At 33.8% G+C, this 22,530-nt stretch overlaps 4 protein-coding genes across 4 annotated transcripts in view; 3 read left to right on the forward strand and 1 right to left on the reverse strand.

The window, feature by feature from the left end:
* Positions 1 to 2,543: 2,543 nt before the first annotated feature.
* HELRODRAFT_162949 (hypothetical protein) lies at positions 2,544 to 2,966 on the forward strand (the record flags this gene model as incomplete). Its single annotated transcript, XM_009024996.1, has 1 exon — positions 2,544 to 2,966. The coding sequence occupies one exon, from the start codon at positions 2,544 to 2,546 to the stop codon at positions 2,964 to 2,966; it is 423 nt and encodes a 140-aa protein (XP_009023244.1).
* Positions 2,967 to 8,332: 5,366 nt separating this feature from the next.
* Positions 8,333 to 11,044, forward strand: HELRODRAFT_162950 (hypothetical protein; the record flags this gene model as incomplete). Its single annotated transcript, XM_009024997.1, has 3 exons — positions 8,333 to 8,338; positions 10,287 to 10,934; positions 11,006 to 11,044. 3 exons carry the CDS (start codon positions 8,333 to 8,335, stop codon positions 11,042 to 11,044), a joined length of 693 nt encoding a protein of 230 aa, XP_009023245.1.
* Positions 11,045 to 11,158: 114 nt separating this feature from the next.
* Positions 11,159 to 11,530, forward strand: HELRODRAFT_162951 (hypothetical protein; the record flags this gene model as incomplete). The annotated part of the gene is made up of 1 exon (XM_009024998.1): positions 11,159 to 11,530. One exon carries the CDS (start codon positions 11,159 to 11,161, stop codon positions 11,528 to 11,530), a length of 372 nt encoding a protein of 123 aa, XP_009023246.1.
* A 4,587-nt stretch (positions 11,531 to 16,117) lies between these two features.
* Positions 16,118 to 22,530, reverse strand: part of HELRODRAFT_67222 (hypothetical protein) — a gene marked incomplete at both ends in the record, with an annotated part of 28,178 nt that continues 21,765 nt past the window's right edge. Inside the window, one exon of the mRNA XM_009024297.1 lies at positions 16,118 to 16,267. Within this exon, the coding sequence (XP_009022545.1) occupies positions 16,118 to 16,267 (150 nt within the window). The remainder of the gene's footprint in view (positions 16,268 to 22,530) is intronic.

The raw sequence follows: 22,530 nt of genomic DNA on the forward strand, positions 1-22,530 counted from the left end.
CAAAAAATATATACAAACCATTACTCTATATTTTGTTGACATAACGAAAAAGAAGCTTGTTCGAAATATCGCCCATTAAATTCTCAGATTTCAAGAATTCGAGTTCATTTTTCAGAATTTCAACTGCAAAAGCAACTTTCTCAAGCCGAAAAAAAATCAACTACATTTGAAATAAACACTTCATTACCTAAATTATTAATATTATTTGTCAAAAAAACACAAAAAGTCACTAATGATAATTGAACGACTCACCAAGACCAATGAATAATCCATATATATATATATATATGTATATATACAATATATATATATAACCTTATATATATATTATATATATATATAGAGAATATAGATGAAAATTACTGCATGTTCGGCGTTCCATTAAACTTTTCGATTTTTCTAACGGTGTATCGTAAATCATTTTCAAGTTTTTTTTTTCAAGTTTTTCCGAGTTTATAAATTGGAAGTTAACTAACGCCAAACATGCTATGATTTACATCAATAATTGCATTTCTGACCGTCGTAATTCAATATATATATATATATATATATATATATATATATATAATTTGGTATGAGGTTCTCAGATAAACATGTACGGTTGAAGATTACACCCCATTTTGCAATAAAATTTCAAAACAGCTTCGTGTTGTTGAAATTATATATATATATATATATATATATATATATACAGTTGTTCAAAAAATCCACCGACGATTCAGCATTAACAAGTTTTATGGTTGATTTTCTAATATTTTGAACTAGTTCTTTACAATTAAGTCTATTCAAAATGTTGAAATCCATTTTATAATCGTTTATGATTTTAATTGTTAAAATTAATCAAGCAAGATCCCATTTTTATAATCGTTTATTTTTTATATTATTATTATTAAAATTATGCATATAGATCTATTTCGACGTAAAGTCATCATCAGTGCAATATATTTTAAGTAAATTCTATTAATAGTTAATTAGTTGTATTTTTTAATATATTAAAATAAAATAAAAGTAACGAAATAAAAACGCAAAGGTTCATTGAAATTAGTAAACAAAATATTTGAAATTATACGATTGTTCATGCTACGTGGCCGTCGTTGTCAAGATAGCAACCAACAATGTCACAAATTTGAAGCGCGAAATTAATTAGAATATCGTTTCTATTATTAATATTATTATTTTTATTATTATCATTATTATTATTATTGTTATTATCATTATCGTTATCGTTATCCAACAATATCAAAATCTTAAACTCGCTGAAGCCATTCTAATAGAAATGCAAAAACCTACATTGAACAACCAACAACAAATTAAAACAACTCTCCCTACGCATAGATTAATTAACAACGTCAACATTGTTGCCAATAATTTTAACGTCATCGATAATAATAATAATATATATATATTGAATATATTGTTTCAATATATTCAATATATATATATATATATATATATATATATATATATATATATATATATATATATATTGAAACCGAATGGGTTCTTAAACCTTATAACAACGCGATGTTGCTCTTACCTATTGGTCGCGAACACCTCAATTTGAGTTTCTCGGTTACAATAATTGGGTTGTGTTATCTTAAACCTTATTCGGCAGGCTACTGACGAGTCTCGCGAGAGACGATCTTAAACCTTATTCGGCAGGCTACTGACGAGTCTCGCGAGAGACGAAACGTACGTCTGGCCTAACGCGGGTAATGGTTTACCAATAATATATATATATATATATATATATATAAAATATATTCTTCAATTATAATAATACTTCAAATTGAAGATAGCAGAATCAATTTTCATCGATAAACGTAAACCAGCAATAAATATTCAACTAAATATATTTTGATATATTAATAATTTTGATTAGATCTTTGGTGTCGTTAATATCGCTTGAAAAATCAATCCCGAAAATCTTTTTTTTTTCTCTAAATTACATATAAAAATTGTATTTCGTTAAAATAATTTAATAAAAATAAGTTTGTTTCTTAATGGCGGCTAAGGGAAAAAAGAAAGCGAAGATTCTTCTTTAGAATTTAGTTAGAAGATAGAAAATTGGATAATGACCTCGGTTTTTAATTTAATTTAAATTAATTAAAACTTTGTGTCTACGTTAATGCTAATGAGGAATATCTACGTTGTAATAAAGACAGATTGCAATTGTTATTGGTTAAAGAAAAGACCTGTCCGGCAGATTTTGGTCCCTCATTGGAGCTGTTGAATAACGAACTAAAATGCTCAACACAAAATATCATGTCTAGAATGGCTTCTCTTGAAGAGGCCATTAGCTGCCAAAAAATGAGTTGATTTCATACAAATTGAAAGTTGAAAGTTTTTCGCAGGTGTCATTAGATCAACTAGAGGAAAACAAGAGAGTTACTAATAATTCTATAGAGCTAAGCAACCAGGCAATGAAATTGTTTTCAGATGTAGTTAGGGGTAATGTTGACAGTCTGAAGTCAGATGTGCAGTCTGCTCAACAATCTATTCTGGATACCTCATCCAAATTATAAGTTATGAAGGACAGAGAAATGAGGAAAAACAATTTAATTTTATACAATCTTTCAGAGAGTGAGGGCATTCTAAAAGTTAATGTTGATAATTTGTTAAAAGAAATTGCTGGTACTGATATGGAGCCAGATGTAATTGAAGTTTCCAGGTTGGGTAGGAAATCAGATGAAAGTAAATCCAGACCCACATTGGTTCAACTTGTGGGTCAGACCTCTAAGAACTTAATTCTTGCTAATTGTTATAAGTTAAAAAATTATAAAGTTTATTATAAAGTAATAATCAATCATGATCTGTCTAAAAAGGACAGAGAAATTAACAAGAAGATGCTGGAGGATAAGAAAAAGGAGATTGGCCTCAGAGAAGACAATGTTGGATGGACATTTAGGTTAAAAGGAAAGCCTGGTGATTTTCATGTGTTGGCATTTAAGAAACAAAATTTATAGATGCCAAAAATTTAAGCGGTGATCATACAAACAATTTAAGTATTATCATGTCAAATGTTGACTCTTTGTCCAATAATATTTTTTTATCTGTTTAACTCTGTATTTCAGAGAGATTGTTGAACATCATCATCCATCATCATCTGATGATAATAATAATTTCTTATTAACTCTGATACAAGAGGGGTTGGCACAAACTGGTGATCTTCTGATTTTGGGGGATTTTAACTTTCCTGAGATTGATTGGGAAACATTTAGCTGTAAAAGAAGCAATGATAGAGTAGAAAATAAATTTCTGAATATTCTGAAGGATAGGTTTTTGTTGCAGCATATCACTTATCCAACAAGGTTCAGGGATGGCCAGGTAGCAAACATCTTGGATTTAATAATTTCGTCTCAGAAATTTGTTAAAAATATACTTTATCATCCTCTACTGGGTAATAGTGATCATTCAATAATTGAATTCAAACTTTTTGGTTTTGGGCATTCAGAAAAGATAGGCAAGAAAAAGTTGTGTTTTGACTTGGGTGATTACAAAGGATTTAAAAATGTTTTGTCATCTACACTGAAAGTTATACCTGCTTCAAACTTAGAGGATAATTGGAAGATTTTTAAAGACAAACTAATAGAATGTACCTCTAAATTTGTTCCAATAAGGAAAAAAAACACAAAATACAAATTCAAAATAAATGATGAACTTAAGGAGCTAATCAAACAAAAACGTTTAATTTGGAGATCTGTGTATAGGTATGGGAATAATTTAGTAAAGTTTCATAAAATTAGAAACGAAGTGAGGAAATGTACCAGAGATTTAAAACGGCAGTCACAGGAAGCAATCGCTAGAGAATATAAAAATAATCCTAAATTATTCTGGAACCATGTGAAGAAATGCATCAGACATGATGAAATAGTTGGTCCATTGTCAGTAGATGGCAGAATTGTTACTAATGTAAAAGAAAAAGTATAGGCATTTGCTCATTTCTTCTCTTCAGTATATGAAACAGATGATTATTTTGATAATAAAAATTACTTCAGCCATAACAGTTCAATTAAAAGGATGGATAATTTGAATATAACTGTACCGATGATATCTGAAAGATTGTTGCGTCTGAAAACATACAAATCATCAGGACCGGATGAATTACATCCAAGAGTTTTGTGGGAAATGAGAGATCTAATTAGTATCAATCTGTGTGAAATGTTTCAACGATTGTTGGATGAAGGTGTCATATTTGATGATTGGAGATTGAGTCATGTGTTACCTCTGCATAAAAAAGGCCGCAAAGATCTCATTCAGAATTATCGACCTGTATCACTTACGTCAATCTGTTGTAAGATCATGGAGGCATTGTTAAAAGACCATATTATGAAACACTTCATCGATAACAATCTTTTTTCAAGTAGTCAGTTTGGCTTCATACCTGGCCGTTCTGCTGTTTTGCAATTTTTGAAATTTTTAGAAGCGGTAACAGAGGGAGTGGACAATGATTATGAAGTGGATGTGGTCTACATGGATATGGAAAAGGCATTCGACAAGGTCTCGCACAGTCGTTTGTTGTTCAAATTAAGTCAGTATGGGCTAAATGACAAGATATTGGGATGGATCAGTAAATATCTCAGCAATAGGACATTTTAGGTCAGATTGGACGGTATATTGTCAGAGCCAAAACCTGTTCTTAGTGGAGTCCTTCAGGGTGGTGTCTTGAGTCCGTTATTGTTTCTTATTTACATTAATGACATATCGGAAGTGTGTAATAACATTTTACTTTTTGCTGACGATTCAAAAATTTTTGGAGTAATATATTGATTTTAGAGCAAGATATTGATAAAATCGTAGATTGGTTTAAATTGTGGTGGTTAAAAATAAATACCAATAAATGTCAGCTGTTGAGAATTGGCTCCAAAAAGACATGTTTCCCGTATAAAATTATGGATGCTGATGAAAAACCATTTGGTCTGCCAGAGGTTTGTGAGGTGTCAGATCTTGGAATATTAATTGACGACAAGTTGAATTTCAGAAACCACGTGATGAAAGTTGTACACATAGCAAATTCTATGTTAGGTTTAGTTGCCAGAAATTTTAAAGACTTGTCAGAGGAGGCCTTCGTGACATTATACAAATCTTTAGTTAGATCAAACATTAAATATGGCGTCCAAGTATGGTCTTCTTATAGAGTTGGACTGATTGATGAATTGGAGAAGGTACAAAGAAGAGCAACACGTATAGTGGCCTCTTGTAGGAGTCTTACTTACATACGAAGAAAGATTGAAGAAACTTGATTTGTCATCCCTTGCATACAGACGCAGAAGAGCTGATCTGATCTTGTTGTTTAGAATAATGCAAGGTGAAATATCACAAGAAGTTAGTCCAGCTTTGATATTCGCTCATGATGACCGGACAAGGGGTTATAACCTTAAATTCTCAGGAGTTTGCCATAAGGACTGCCGTAAATACTTTTTCACGAACAGAATTGGTGATTGGAACAGATTGCCAGCAGCCGTGGTTAATGAAGTATCCCTGAACGGTTTCAAATCAGCAGTGGACGGTTTCTTTAGTGATGTTATGTTGGACTGAAGGGCTAACATTTAAATGTTTAAATATTTCAATTTGTCGCTATCAATGTATTGTTTGTGTCCTCTAAGTCGTTATAAAATAATGTTCTTAGTTTTATTATTTAGACTTAAACTGCTATTGCCTCGTTATGAATTTTATTTTTGATATTTATGTCAGTATGTGTGAGCAATAAAGACAATGTACGTATGCCTGTGGTGATCTGCTGATGAACAATCTAATGTTTGTAATTTATATTAGTGTTTCATTTATCTTTTGCATTTTACGTACGCAAAATTTTTCCTGTTTAGTTTTTGGTAATGTTTTCGTTTTTTTTTCTGTATTTTGTTTGGCAAGGGGCTTTACCCGAGCTTATAATAATAATAATAATAATACCAATATTCTTCCAACAAAGAAACACATGATTAACTTTAATTTTAATTATTTTAATTAAGTTAAAATAAAAGTCGCTGTGAAAACAAAGACACAAAGACGGAACTATATAACTACACTGATGATGGCAGTTGATGCCGAAAAGAACTTTTCTGTAGTAATAACACTATTAATAATGTTTTGTTAGCTGTTCTCTCAATATTATAATATCTCCCCACTGCGTATGAATGTGGCCCGCATTGGTGATGGCACAACACAACGACATATCTATCTACTTGCCTAGATTCGGCTCACCTTATGTCAATCAGGCATATGGTATATCTTGTAGACTGCCGTCATTCGTAATGACGTGGTGTTGAAGTTCTTATCAAAAAACTTTTGAACGCAGAGTGGGCATACAAATTTAATGAAACATGCATCAACGAAGGCCTCGTCCCGATATATATATATATATATATATATATATATATATATATATATATATATATATATATATATATTCAACACTGCTTTCAACATTGTTCAACTTTTTTATATTTCTTTTTAATTTATTAATTTCAGAGAAATTAGACATGGATTGAAAGCCGATAAATCTAATTTATACGTAATATTAGACAATAAAACTTATTTATCTAAATTAAATGACATATTGAAAGATGAAACTAAATTTAAACTGATAACTAAAAATCCAACACTGTCGCTTAAAACGAAAACTAACCAAATTATTCGACAAATCAATGCTAACTCAACAGAACATAAAATACCGCTATTAACTGGAGACTACAGACCAGGTTATATATATGGTACTGTCAAACAACAACAACAACACACGTTTAGACAACATTTTCCCCGAGATCGGGGGTTACCGTTTGGCTACCTATGATGAAACCGAAATACCCCTCGACGCCATCCACATCTGTCACTCGCCTCAGTATCACGCAACCCTGCTTTCACCCTGTCCTTCTCCACCTGCTCTCTCCATCCCAATCGCGGACGACCCCTTCCTACCACTCCTTCAACCTCGAACTCCAACGCTCGCCTAATCCCGACCCTTTCATCCCTTCTCAACATATGTCCATACCACCGCAATCTCGATCTCCTTATCAATGTCACAATGTCCTCATTCAGTCCCATCATCGACATCAGCTCTGTACTACTCCTCCTATCCTTCACTTTAACCCCACACATCCTCACCATAGCTCTTTCAGCCCTCTGCAGTACACTTTCCTCCTCTCTCCTCAACACCCAAGTTTCACCACCATATACCATCGCTGCTCTCACACATGCTTTATATACCCTCCCTTTCATCTTCACTGACCATTTCTTTCCACACAATACCCCACCCAGTTCCCTAAATTTCATCCATCCCACACGAACTCTAGCCGTAACTGCGCTCAAACATCCTCCATCCGCGTTTAGCTTATCCCCTAAGTAAACAAAGCTTTCCACTCTTTCTAGTTTCTGAAAAACTTCAGTAATTGCAAAAATTATTCAACACCAACGATACTTATATTATCGATTTGGGTACAAAGAAATCAAACTCCAATATTACTTAAAGACCGACTTTACAGATTTTATATTTGGCTGATATGTGAAATAACATTTTCTAAAATAATGTAACCACGAATTTTCTGAGTTTAAGTAGTATTATTATACCCATTTTGGCGCCCTCTACGACCCGGCGCCAGCGATACGCCACTGGGTGTCATAATTTTGATAAATAAATAAATAAAAATAAGTAAAAAGGAAAGTAAATTAATTAATTAATTAATACAAGTTATTTAAAACAAAATATAGCGCATGGTGAACAATTTTGATTGTTTCTCTATGTATCAAAAAATTAAAATCTCTTTGACAATTTTCTTGTAGTTGATTAAATTGATTAAATTTTCATTGCCATTCAATAGTTTTTCAACCGATCGTTGGTAATTTTCAGTATGGGCTGTAGAACATTTGTTTTTTTCTGCTGACCGGATCTAACGTAAATCAACAAAGTTATTTAGTTTCAAATATGCATAAACAATATTTCAAATATAAATAAATATAGACTACGATTATCACCACGAAATGCGCTAAGGTTTTTTGGCAGAGGCGATTTAAATTGTTAGAGAGAGAAAAATTCAGAGATAAAATACATCAAATTATTGTGTTCGTCGACAAGATTCTTGAAAAATTGTTGAATTCGCTTTAAGAAAAATAAAAATTGAAAAGTTTTTTGTTGAAACAGTAATATGCATGTACAACGGGAAAAGATGGTAATAGATTAAAGGAAAAAGGTTAGAAAGTACTTTGAGCATACCACCCAGCCTTATTTGCCGAATGTCAGAAAGATTCATAAAAGTAAATGACCTATGAGTAAATATAGACATAAAAAAGATTGATGCTTGATTTGAATTTTTAACATAAATTAAAGTTCGGTAAACAGATGGCGGTGAGGCTCTCAACTAACCGTTTTTAAAAAGCGGATACAGGAATAATGTTCATGAAAAATAAAAGTTTAGTATGTGAGAATTGTGTCAGAAAATGCTTACTATACAAACTTTATTGTAAAGAACAAGAAGAATAAAGGGGCAACCGTTAAAAAACATTGTCTTAAAGACTGTATTGACAAAAACTATGGAGTTGCTAAGAAAAAAATGGGTCATGTGGGAAAAAAAACTATTAAGTGAAATCAGAAAAAGAAATCAGAAAACGAAGGCCAACAAATGATTTGAAAGACGTCATGACTTAAAGTAACTTAAATAGAAGCCCGAAATGACATTTGATAATCCTGCGAAGTTTTTCTTATCCTATCTGTTTATGAAATTCGTTCAGCGTTAATCTTACATCCAAACTAAAGATTACCAATATTTCTTTTTCCTTTTCGCCAAGAGTAATTATGATCATCTGCCACTATGGGTGAAACATTTTTACGGTCATTGTTAAAAACGAACTACAAACATATTAACGCCAAACATTCGGTAGAATTTATAGAATATTGTAAAAATTATGGTCTATTACCAACATATATATATATATATATACACATATATAAGAATATATATATATATACATATACATATAAGAACATATATACATATATAAGAATATATATATAAATATATATTTTGGTACGAGGTTCTTAGCGATACAAACTTCATTAAATATTTATGCCCATTGTGCGTTGATGAGTTTTTTACCAATAGATTCAACATTTCGTATTTGGGTTAAATCATATTTATTAAACAGTTGTGTCATAGAGCGGCTTACAACGTTGTTTCGGCGTGAGCGCCATCTTCAGAGCCTTAAGTAATATATTTATACATTAGAGCATGTTGAATAATTATAAAATGTATTAATATATGAAATTGAAATAGAATAAATTACGTTGAAATGTAATTAAGAATATGTGAGATAAGAAAATAAATTAGAATAAATAAAATATGATAAGTTAATTAAAATATATAAAACAAAATGACGATAAGTAAACAATATATTGCGATAGTGCTCCGCTAAAACACGCAGTCGCTAAAACACGCTGTCTCGCGACTGCGTGTTTTAGCGGAGCTCTATCGTTTTTCGATAATTTGTGTTGTTATAGGTCGTTGTTTCACGAGTTTTTTCTCGGAGGTGGTGTTACTGGTCCTGACGACACAGCGGACTATCGGTTGGTGAAATTTATTGTGGTTTTCGGTGGTTTTTGGTTTGTAACGGTGTTTGGAGTGTGTTGTGTGTTTCACCTGCAATTCTACACATAGACTACTTTCCTCAGCCAACCAAATGTCAGCTGCGAATTGACTTTATCAATGAACGTAATGCACATGTTCTGCAATCGCCTTCCTGAACCAATCAGCTTTCAGTTGTAATTAACTTAGCTTCGCCTGTCAACAGTTACAACATTCTTTCTCAAATATAATACCTATCGACATTATTAACATATGTACATAGTGCGGGCTTTCACCTATCAACATTGTTAACTTATGTACATAGTCTCATCTGGTCCGTTACAACTAAATTATTCAATCTAGAACAAATTTATTTTTTTTCAACCGTTTCTTCAACTTTCAATCAAACAACAATTGTCGACGATCTCCTCGCTGCCATCGTCAGCTACGTCAGGGCTTTTGACAATCAGCATAAACGTCAATCAAACAACAATTGTCGACGATCTCCTCGCTGCCATCGTCAGCTACGTCAGGGCTTTTGACAATCAGCATAAACGTCAATCAAACAACAATCGTCGACGATTTCCTCGCTGCCATCATCAGTTACGTCACAGGTTTCGACAATCAGCATAAACATCAATCAAACAACAATTGTATCTTAACATCAATCACACAATTGCATATATATCCTTCATTTTCTATTTGTAGATGACATTTGCATACACAACCGCGTAGCTGCTTTCACTGGCGCCTGCAGCCATCTCGCGACCTATCCCTAGACCCGCTAGAAAAATTTTGTTCCGGTTGAGGATCTGGAGGCCTCGGAAGGGTCGTATCAGGCTTAGGCACTCGTTGTCTGCAGTAGATGGATCTCATAAAAATTCTACAGAAACAATTTTGGGTCTTCTGAATGCTCGCTCGGCTGTCAATAAAGCGGCTCTCCTTCATGACACCATTGTCGACAATGGCATTAACATGCTGGCACTTACGGAGACTTGGATCTCATCTGACGCACCCAATGCAGTGAGGCTGGATATTGCCCCACCTGGTTTTTCTGTGGCACATTATCATAGGCTTGATCGGCGCGGTGGTGGCATTTCTGTTGTATACCGGGCGACATTTCGACATTCAGCGCTAGATTTTGGTATTTTCACAACGTTCGAACTGCTTGTCACCAAGCTCGTGTGCTCTGAGTCGGCTATTATTCTCGCCGTTCTTTATCGCCCTCCTGGTCCGGCTGTTGATTCGTTTTTTGAAGAACTGGAGACTTTGATAAATTACTTACAATCATCTTCATATTCCTTTATAATTTGTGGCGATTTCAACTGTCCAGGTAGCGAGCGTCTCTCCTCTCTTCTGGAAGAAAATAACTTATCTCAACACGTAAGCTTTCCAACACACCGGTGTGGTAATACTCTTGATCTAATCATCACCTCGACTTCGTTTTCAGACAGCATAAAAGATGTGAGATCATCAGATGTCACCTACTCTGACCATAAATAAAATCATTCTTATGGACATATGTACATTCAGTACCCCGCCCCTAGTTGAAACTAGTACATATAGGCATACATCGCATTAACCTAAACAGATTTCAATCTGACTTAATGGCTGTTGCCGATTCTCTGCTCTCTGCTTCACTGGATCCTGATATGCTGGCTACAGCCCTTGATCGGAATTTGCACAGTTTGCTGGATCGACACGCTCCACTAAAAACTATTACCATCAGGAGTGGCCAAAAACATATCTTCACTCTTTCTGATGAGGCACGTCAGGAAAAGAGAGAGTGTCGACGCCTAGAAAGAAAATTGCGACTGGATCCTCATCACGCGGTAAAACATGCTTACAGGTTTGCAAAAAACACAGTTAAAACCGCCATTCTCAAATCTAGAGCGGACTGTATAAGCTCTGAATTCGGTAAATCAAATTCAAACCCTCGTTCCCTGTGGCCTTTGTTACTAACCAAACCAAGCGGCTAACAAAGTTCTTCACGGCTATAGTGATGCAGATTGCAAGAGGCTGGTTAATTCCTTCAGCACATTTTTTCAGGCTGGTTAATTCCTTCAGCACATTTTTTTCAGGCTGGTTAATTCCTTCAGCACATTTATTTTTTCAGGAAAAAATAAAAAAAATACATCTCTCAATATCCACCGCTATCTCTAAATCCACCTCTGTCACTTTCCCTGCTCGTCCATATAAAGGCGACATCTTTCTTCAATTTGCTGATACTGATTGTGATGAGATGACTAAACTCATTGCCTCTCTACCGAACAAAACATCACCCATTGATCCTATTCCAACCTCAATGCTAAAGCAATTCTCGTCGATCTTAGCACCTATTCTGATCAAGCTGACTAACTCTGTCTTCAGCACGGAATGCTTTCCTTCACTTTATAAAACTGCTCAGGTTTTACCACTACTGAAAAATCCATCCTTGGATCCTGATGACCCGTCAAATTACCGCCCTATATCAAACTTATCAACATTCTCAAAGCTACTTGAGCGCGTCATATTGCTAAGACTACGTGCCCACCTAATGTCCTAATGTCCAATCATAACTATCCAAATCTTCAATCTGCTTATCGTTCTCATCATTCCACTAAGACTGCATTGCTACACATTGCTGATGATATTTTTAATGAAGCTGGCAACCGAAAGGTAATCATTGCAGTTGGGCTCGACTTGTCCGCAGCCTTTGATACCATCAGTCACTCGGTTCTTCTCGAACGCCTACAACAAGAGTTTGGGGTGGATGGTCATGCACTATCACTGATTAGATCTTACCTGAGCTGCAGACAGCAGTTTATGAAGCTGGGAAACCATACTTCCTCTACCTGATGATCGACACTGGAGTCCCTCAGGGTTCCGTCCACGGTCCAATCTCGTTCACTACCTATGTGTCTCTTGTCAGCGACATTTTTAGTAAAGATGGATTATTTTCTCATCACTACGCCGATGACACTCATCTGCATACATCTGTCACTTCTGGCGATCTTGAAAGCAGAATTCGAGTCTTAAGCAATTGTACTAGCGAGGTTTATCGGTGGTATGCTAATAATTTTCTTCTCAACCCTAACAAATCTGAAATTATGGTCATTGGGACACATCAACAACTGTCGAGGTTTCAGCTCGAGGAAATGGACATAGCAGGGTCCACATTGCCTATCTCGGATGCGATCAAGTTGCTTGGGGTCACTTTTGACAGACATCTAAATTTTGATAAACACTTATCAGAAATCATCAGATCCTGCAACTATCACCTCTGCGCAATAAGACATATTAGACATATGATTACATGTGATGTTGCTGCTGCCCTTTGCAGATGTTTGATCCTTTCTAGATTAGACTACTGCAACTCCTTATTGTATGGGGCCTCACGTGCATCTGTCAGAAAGCTACAGACTATCAAAAATAAAACTGCTAGACTTATATTTAATAAACCTCCTCGTTTTAGTTCTTCCATTCTCTTTCCAATGCTTCATTGGCTTCCAATTTCCGCTCGAATCGTCTTCAAAATTGCAGTCCTTACCTTCAAAACCCCTTTATTAAAATCCCCAACAAATCTATACGACCTCATATCCAGACATGAACATACTAGATCACTCCGCAGCAGCTCAACAGGTTTCTTAAACATTCCCGTTGCCGGATCCCGCCTGGCTGGCCGCGGTTTTCGTCACGCTGCTCCGTATGTCTGGAATGCGTAACCTCCTGAGTAAAGACAATAATTGAATCAGTTTCTAGCTTCAAAAGCTGTTGCCACGTACTTACCGGCAAAAGTTTCGTTTTACTCTGATTCAGTTTAAGAGCATTGTTTTGCATCCACAAATCAACCTTTGATAAACATTCAACCAATCTGTCCAAATGATTCGATTACTTTGAATACTTCAGGTGTATACAGAAGAAACATGACAGGACTCAGAACCGAACCTTGGGGCACACCAGACAAAACTATATTGACCTTGGACACTTTACCACCAAATGAGTTCTACCAACCAAATACGATTCAAACCACCTTAACACAGCACCAGATAATCCAAAAGTAACACACAATCTCTCTAAAAGTATTTTGTGATTTACATAATCAAATGCGGATGACATATCGAGGAACACTATCATAGACGTATTCTGTTGATCGATAGCCACATAGACATCAGACAGAACCTTTAATAGAGCCGTTTCAGTTGAGTGGTATTGCCTGAAACCTGATTGATAAATCGGCATTATTCTCTAGGTGAGTGAGTATCTGTTTAACAACCACACGTTCGATTATTTTAGATATGAACGACAGATTGGATATTGGTCTATAGTTTTCAACATTATTTTCATCAAGATTGTGTTTTTTCAGAAGTGGAGTTATTATAGCATGTTTGCAAACAGAGGGAAATTTACTTTGATTTAAACACATATTGACAAGGCATGTCAAAATGGCGAAAATAGATTAATAAACTTTTTGAGTACGTGAGTCGGTATTGCATTTTGCTGAAAAGACTTTGTTGGTGAATTTCCCCAGAAACATCTGAAAATGTTGCGGATAAATTTTTGAGATTTGATCTGTTAGACGAGTTAGACTGAACTTTGATTTCGATGCTGTCTATCACCTTACTCAGTTTGTCGTTAAAGAAGGACATAAATCGATCCGGCGTAAGTTCATGCATACTAGAAGAATGATTGTCATTATGATCTTTGCAGAGAATTTTATTCAAAACTTTCCAGAGATTTTTAGGTTATGTCTTGTTCTCCTCAACAATCCTAGTCCAATATTTGTGACGTTTCTCTGAAAAGCGTTTTGATTTATTTTTCAAAGCACATCTCCATTCCTTACGATGAACTTGTTGCAAACTATTTTTAAAAATTCGTTCTTTCCTTCTACAAGCACGTTTACAAAACATGCACTCATCATCAAACCACGGAGCCAAATTAACACGATTGGTGACTACCATATGGATTTGTACAACTCTATTGACCACAATTTATTTTTCTAGTAAACAACAATGAATTCATCCTCATTCAAACGATTCCATAATTTGACTATTTTTTTTATTCTTGACGTACAATTTCGAGTCATTGATAGTGCAATTTTAATGATCAGAGTGGATTCCACTTGGATATACTATACAGTCTTGAACAGGAAGATCGACTGAAGTGACTATTAAATCCACTGTATATATATATATACTGGTATATATATATATATATATGTATGTACTTACTTACTACAAAAATATAGCACAAGTTTTATATAGCATACAATCTATTAACACATATTGACAATATTTTCTCAATATACCAATATATAACACTTTATATCGCTTCATACAAACTCATTCTTCGTACACAACATCACATCGAGCTACTATAATACCATTTCCACTACACTTGCATTGTTATAATTTTATCTATCATTTAGTGTAATACATACTTCGTTTTATTTAATTTTTTAATTATTTTAACATGTAGCCGCAATTTATTACTTTGTAATTCTACATTATCTAAAACAATTTGATTAATTAATTTATTTATTTTAAATACCTTATATGAAATATTTTAATTATGCACTATTTTAACAGCAAAGGTAATATATTGTTTACTTATCGTCATTTTATTTTATATATTTTAATTAACTTATCATATTTTATTTATTCTAATTTATTTTCTTATCTCACATATTCTTAATTACTTTTCAACGTAATTTATTCTATTTCAATTTCATATATTAATACATTTTATAATTATTCAACATACTCTAATGTATAAATATATTACTCAAGGCTCTGAAGATGGCGCTCACGCCGAAACAACGTTGTAAGCCGCACTATGACACAACTGTTTAATAAATATGATTTAACCCAAATACGAAATGTTGAATCTATTGGTAAAAAACTAATCAACCCAAAATGGGCAAAAATATTTAATGAAGTTTATATATATATATATATAATATATATATCAACCACTACCTATACCAACCATTACCTACCTATAACAATCACTACCAAACTTTCATGAATTAAACTTGATACCTTTCTTACATTCAAACCTCACACCTCTGCTCTCATTCAAGATGTCTCGTATTTCTTGACCTATATATCTTCTCAACTAATTCAAAATGGACTTGCAAAACTTTTTCAAGATTTGCCTCGTCTTTCGTCTAGCTCATCACGGGAAATATTGCTATATTTGGCGGTGAATATGCATTATAGTTCCAACATATGATACTGCTGCTTGAATGATGATCATGACTGCAACTAAGAAGCAAAAAAAGCAGATAAATAAAAATTCTTTGGTTTAAGAAGCAAGTGTTTTTTCGAAATACGGAAAACAAGTTTAACTGAAAATTCATTAAAAAAATAATAAGGTGCATTATCAAAAGAAAAAATTGCTAAAAACCTCTTTGCACACGAAAAGGTAAAAATAAAGTAACAAAGTAAATGATAGGTTAAGGTTACGTAGAAGATAATTGAATAAATTTAAAGCCGCCTTTTATTTTGTCTGTGTTGAAATGAATTAAACGTCATGTTATTAAAAACTTTGAACATATTTTTTAACTTGAAAAATGTATTGGAAATTTATGTACTCAGAATTGTTTTTATGAAAAAAAAATAAATAAACACAAAAACCTTCATAATTTTTTCTAAATTTAATTTGGACTTGCTGAAATTCCAAATATACTCATCTATGTCATTTGAACATCTTTCTGCTTCCCAACATTCACGTTTCTAATGCATTTAAATAAATCAGTATAGTCAAGTACCATTTCATAAATTTAATGAGTAAACTAAAAAACTAATAAATATTAAAAAAAAACAGATCCATTGAACATGGCTTCTGCTACTTTACATACGTGCACGATCCTAAAATAATCTTCCCCAATCGGCTGCGTCTGATGTATATTGTAGATACATCTTAAAAGTTTAAATTTATTTTCTTTTAGGAAAGTTCTCCATTAGCTCACGTTTTCTTAACAAGTTTTTTTCAATAGCTGTTATTACTATTAATATAATCTTTTTTTAATGGAATCATTTTGAACATCAGTTGTATCCATTTCGTTTAAATTTAGAGCTTTCATGTCTTGCTCGATTGTTTGCGACCAAGACTTCTTTGAACGGCCTTTGGGACGTGTGCCAGGTACTTCAACATCTGCAAGGAAAGTTATGGCACTGCTTCCACTTCGTTTGACATGACCAAACCACCTCAGACAATGTTGCCGGCATTCGTCCTTTATATCATCTAAACCAGCACGACGCAGGATTTCGGTAGATTTGATGTGGTCCTTCAGACTAATTCGTTGCATCCATCGGAGCATTTTTATGTCGGTTCGTTGAAGTTGTTGTTCCGGTTTGGTTGTCATTGGCCATGTTTCTGCACCATAAAACAACCACGGACGTATCACAGATTTATAAAGTCTTGATCGTAGTGTTAGTGGGATGTCACGCCGCATCAATATAGAGGCAAGGAGATGCTATTTATTCCAGGCTGCACGTATGCGTGCTCGAACGGCAGCTTCAGCTGTACCAGTACAATCCAGAACATCCCCTAGATATTGAAACGATGTGACTTTCTCTACCTTAATGGCTTCAAAAACATTGCTATTTCGAAAACATAGCGCTTTATTCGATTTTATTTTGAAAAGAGTTACACGAATTTCAGATCTAAGTAAATAAATAAATAAATAAATAAATATATATATATATATATATATATATATATATATATATATATATATATATATATATATATATGGGTGTGTGTGTGCGTGTGTATACTTCTTTCCTTCCTGTGCCTTATCCTTTCAGGACATTGATGACCATCGACCTCCACAAAACCCGATCTTTAACACTTTTTTCTATTTTCTTCAACAACTATCTCATCTGAACATGGCGTTTTATTTGAATTCATTTTGGAAAGAGCGACACGATCTAAGTATTTTTGGTCCTTCTACGTGATTCTTTTCATTTCTTGTTTTACGTTTTCAATTTTTTTTCAACTTTCAGGAAGCGGCGTTTTTTGTTATTACCAATGAAATAAAAAAATAAAAAAAGTGCCGCTTTCTGAAAATTTTTAAAACTTCTTTGTCGTTTTCGCCTAACCTAACTAACGATTCACCTAGCTAAATTGGCTTTGAAACGTTTTGCTTACCGATCTTCTAATGAAACAATTTAATTTTTTATTACAAATTTAATTATCTATTTTTCCTTTAGCAGATTTTTGTTGGGCGATTTTCGAATTCCGCGCCACGCGGTCTCGAACCGCGTCCGCATACAAATATCCAACCGAGCCTTTACTTCGGTAGAGTCTTTCCTGGCCGGAAGCTGCCACTCTACAATAGACCTTCTCAAATCTACCAAAATCCTGTTTAGATGATATAAAGGACGAATGCAGGCAACACCGTCTGCGGTGGTTTGGCCATGTCAAACGAAGTGGAAACAGTGCCATAACTTTAAAATAACTTCTCTTGCAGATGTTGAAGTACTTGGCACACGTCTTAAAGGCCGTCCAAAGAAGTCCTAGTCGCAAACAGAGAAGCTTTTTTCAAAAATTCAGATTTCCATTATCAATGTTAATTTTCCCGTTGTTTATGCCTTTATATAAGTTGTTACTTTGTTCCTATGTTAACCAAATTTGTACGAGTTCTTTGCCTTTAATTGTGTGAATTAAAGTTTTTATGATTTCTAATTTTATGGAATGGTAGAACGCCAGTGGCCCTTTGTTGAATATTTATAATGGGATGTCTTTGTCTCTAGAGAATTTCGTTTTTGTCTTCAGGTGGTTTTTGATAGCGCCAGGCTGAACGTGCATAGTAAGTCTTCTTGATAGTTTTGTGCCAATGACTCCGACATATTCAGATTTTTAGTGTAAACAATCACCAATTTTGCAAGTAAATGAATATATAAGGTGATTTCTATCTAATATTAAGCCTGGTATTTAGTATAGTTATTGTTTTTCATTATCATGGATGGTGTTTTTTGGTTTGCATAGTAGATTCGTATTTTAATTTTGATGGTTTTAATATTGTTTCGTATTATTCTTTTCATGATTTTTTTATCTTGCTTATAGGCGGTAGACATATGATTTTTATTATAAAGTACGATGTTATTAGTATTACTAGTTATATTATTAGTGTTTTTTTGTTCTTTTTGACTTGTAATTCTGTCGATTAAAGATTTTTTATATCCATTGTTGATGAGAAGTTTAGTAACTCTTTCTAATTCATGTGTTCTACTAGTTGCGTCAGATGATTGTCAATCAATCAATCTTCGTTTAGCGTCCAGAGACCCAGTTTCCCGAGGTAGGACGTTGTTTTCTTTGCCATCAACTTTTTGCGCCAAATTAGACGATCAGTTGTATCCATTTCATTTAAATTTAGAGCTTTCATGTCTTGCTCGATTGTTTGCGACCAGGACTTCTTTGGACGGCCTTTGGAACGCGTGCCAGGTACTTCAACATCTGCAAGAGAAGTTATGGCACTGTTTCCACTTCGTTTGACATGACCAAACCACCGCAGACGGTACTGCCGGCATTCGTCCTTTATATCATCTAAACCAGCACGACGCAGGATTTCGGTAGATTTAATGTGGTCCTAATTCGTTGCATCTATCGGAGCATTTTTATGTGGCACATTTTCAAGATTATTGTGATAAACATATAATCTCCTACACACATTTAACTCACCTAAACTAAGATTTACCATAGAAAAATCCAAGGACAATAAACCCCCATTTCTGGACGTATTAGTAAAAAACAACAATAATAAATTTGCCACATTCATCTGACGCGACTAATATTGAGGATATTAATAAGGAAATTATTCAATAGGTAAATAATAGTTGACAAAAATTCTTGTAAGAATAATAACGTTAATCAATACTCTTGCTGGACGAAATCTGGTATTAAGAGGAAGTTGTGAAAAACTTTATAAACTGAACAATGGGAACTTTCTCAAATTTATTGAATTTTTGTGCATTTATGATCCTATTATAAGTGAACACATTATGCGAACAACAACATTTGAAATTCACACTATCTCGGAAATATGATTCAGAATGAAAATGTTGTACTGCTATCTAGTAAAATTAACAATACCTTCAAATTAACAAAATTGAAACTAGCAAAAATTTATTATTAAAAAGATGCAGGAACTTGGTGTGAATCTTGGTGACATGAGAGGACAAGGGTATGATAACGCAGCCAACATGCGTGGTAAGTGTAATGGTGTCCAAGCAAGAATTTGTCGATTTAATCATCGAACTTTTTTTGTTCCATGTAGTGCTCACTCGCTTAATTTGGTATTATATGATGCAGCCAATTGCTGTATGGAGTCTGTAGCTTTATTTAAATTTAATTCAATATATTTCTTATTTTTCTTAACGTCAACTCACCGTTGGAATGTATTATTAAACCATGTTAACATTTTTACTGTAAAACCTTTAAATGGCACTCGTTGGAAAAGTAGGGTAGATGCCGTTCGGGCACTTAGACTTCAGATCGGTGGAGTTTATGAAGCATTTACTGCAATAGCTGAAAATAATAACATTAATAACTGTACCACAAATCAAGAAACGCAGAGAGGCTAAAGGATAAGCAACAAATATTTTAAATTTCAAGTTTCTTTGTTCCTAGTGTTGTGGTATGATATTTTATTACAAATTAAGATTGTCAACAAAATTTTGCAATCACAGACTTTAGATCTGTGTCTAGCTTTAAAACATTTTAAATGCTGCTAAATCTTTTTTATGCGATTACCACTCTGATGAAGCTTTTGAAGCAGCAAGGATTGAGAAAGCCAAATAGCCAAATGAACTGGGAAGTTGTGAAGGATTTTATGAGAAATTCACGTATGCGCAAAAATACCGACCATTTTCATATGAAGGCAATGATGAACCGATAGTGTCACCTGAACAAAAGTTTAGAGTATCTTTTTGCAACCAGATATTAGACATATAAATTCAAGCAGTAAATAATAGATTTACTCAATTATTAGAACATAATGATTTACTTGGGTTTCTGTAACATATAAACGGAATGGATTTTTAAAGGTTTTGCAATACATCGAAAAATGTTTTGCAATTCATCGAAATTACCTAACCTTTCAATAGCTCTTCAAATTCTTCTAATGTTACTAGTCACAATTGCTAGTGCCAAAAGAAGCTTTTTTAAAGTTAAAAAATCGTATTCGTATTTGTGGCCTCAAATGTGCCAAGATCGTTTGGTTGGTCTTACTACATTTCAACAGAAAAAGAAGCTTGTGATTAATTTGAATTAATCCATAAAAAATTTCTGGATTTAAAGCCAGAAAAATTCATTTTTAAATACGACTTGCTAATTTGTTTTTTAATATGAAACGATTTATTTGTGTAAAGTTTGTGTTCAAATGATTAAAATAATGAATTAAAAAATTTTCTAAATTTAGAGTCATACAAATTCATTTTTAAATACGACTTACATAAATTAATATTTTGTTAATTTGTTTTTAACATGAATCGATTTGTGTGAAGTTTGTGTACAAAGGATTTTTATAATAAATTAAAATGAGATTGAAGTTGGTTGGGGTAATCAGATTTTGTTTTTTTTTTTCAAATCAAAAATTATTGGAGAGGGGCGGAAAATTCGCATGTTGCCTAGGCACAAAAGAGCACTAGAACCGAGCCTAAGTATCTTTATTTGACAGTGGGACATAGTGGCCTTGCGACGTGCGATTCAAGTTTTCGTTTTCCCTATTATTATGCTGTAGATTAATATATTATTATACATTTACTTAATTGATTTAAATTACTTAATTATAATTAATCCATTTACTTTACTAATTCTAAATTTTAAATCATACGTTTTACTATTTAAATTACGTTAATAATTTAACGTCCTACCTCGGGGGAACTGGATCTCTGGACGCTAAACGAAGATTGATTGATTGATTGATTTTACTATTTAAAAATATTAAAATTTTGTGAATAGTACACTATAAAGTATGTTTTTTCAAATGTAGTCTACTTCTATTACTTTAATTTAACATATAATTAATTTAGGTTTTATTACACTTCGCTTTTAATAAAATCTGATTATCCAAACATCTACAGTGGAGAGAATACTTCAACCTTCTGTTAAATGAAACAAATCCCATCAATGTTAACTTTGACGCTTCACCCATCGAAGGTCCGATTTCAGACATCACTGTAGAGGAGCTTACAGAAGCTCTGAAAGCTATGAAGGATGGAAAGGCAGCAGGGTCCTCTGGACTCACAAATGACATTATCAAAGCATCTGGTACAGCAGGTATCCAAACGTTACTACAACTTTGTCGTTAAGTGTGGAGATATTGCTCAATGCCGACTGAATGGAACTATAGCATGACAGTTCCGCTATACAAAAGCAAAGGTGATCCATTGAACTGTTCATCATATCGGGGTATACGTCTGTTAGAACACTCCCTGAAAATTGTCGAGAAAATCATTGAGAGAAGATTAACGTCGTGTATCACAATAGAAAATTATCAATTTGGTTCCCCAGCGGGAAAATCAACAATTGATGCAATTCAAATCCTTCGCAACTGCAAAAGAAGTACCTCGCAAAGCATCAACAACTATCACACATTTTTGTAGACCTTGAAAAAGCATTTGATCGAGTGCCCCGTAAAGCAATCAGGTGGAGTCTACGTCGACAACTCATTCCAGAATATCTTGTTCGACTTGTGATGGAAACACGGTTGCACAACGGTTGGAAACACAGATGCATTTGACATCGGCGTTGGAGTTCACCAAGTGTCAGCAGTGCAACCAGCGGTGTCACAAACGTTGTTCAAAAATAATTGGTACTTTATATAAAGTGTCCAATTTTGTTTGTCCTGCTTGCATCAATCCACAACAACAAATACGAAATAACACTGTTTTTGAAGCCATTAAGGTAGAGAAAGTCACATCGTTTCAATATCTAGGGGATGTTCTGGATTGTACTGGTACAGCTGAAGCTGCCGTTCGAGCACGCATAC

The sequence above is a fragment of the Helobdella robusta genome (assembly GCF_000326865.2).
Source record: "Helobdella robusta unplaced genomic scaffold HELROscaffold_4, whole genome shotgun sequence".
NCBI classification, from domain to species: Eukaryota; Metazoa; Annelida; class Clitellata; order Rhynchobdellida; family Glossiphoniidae; genus Helobdella; species Helobdella robusta.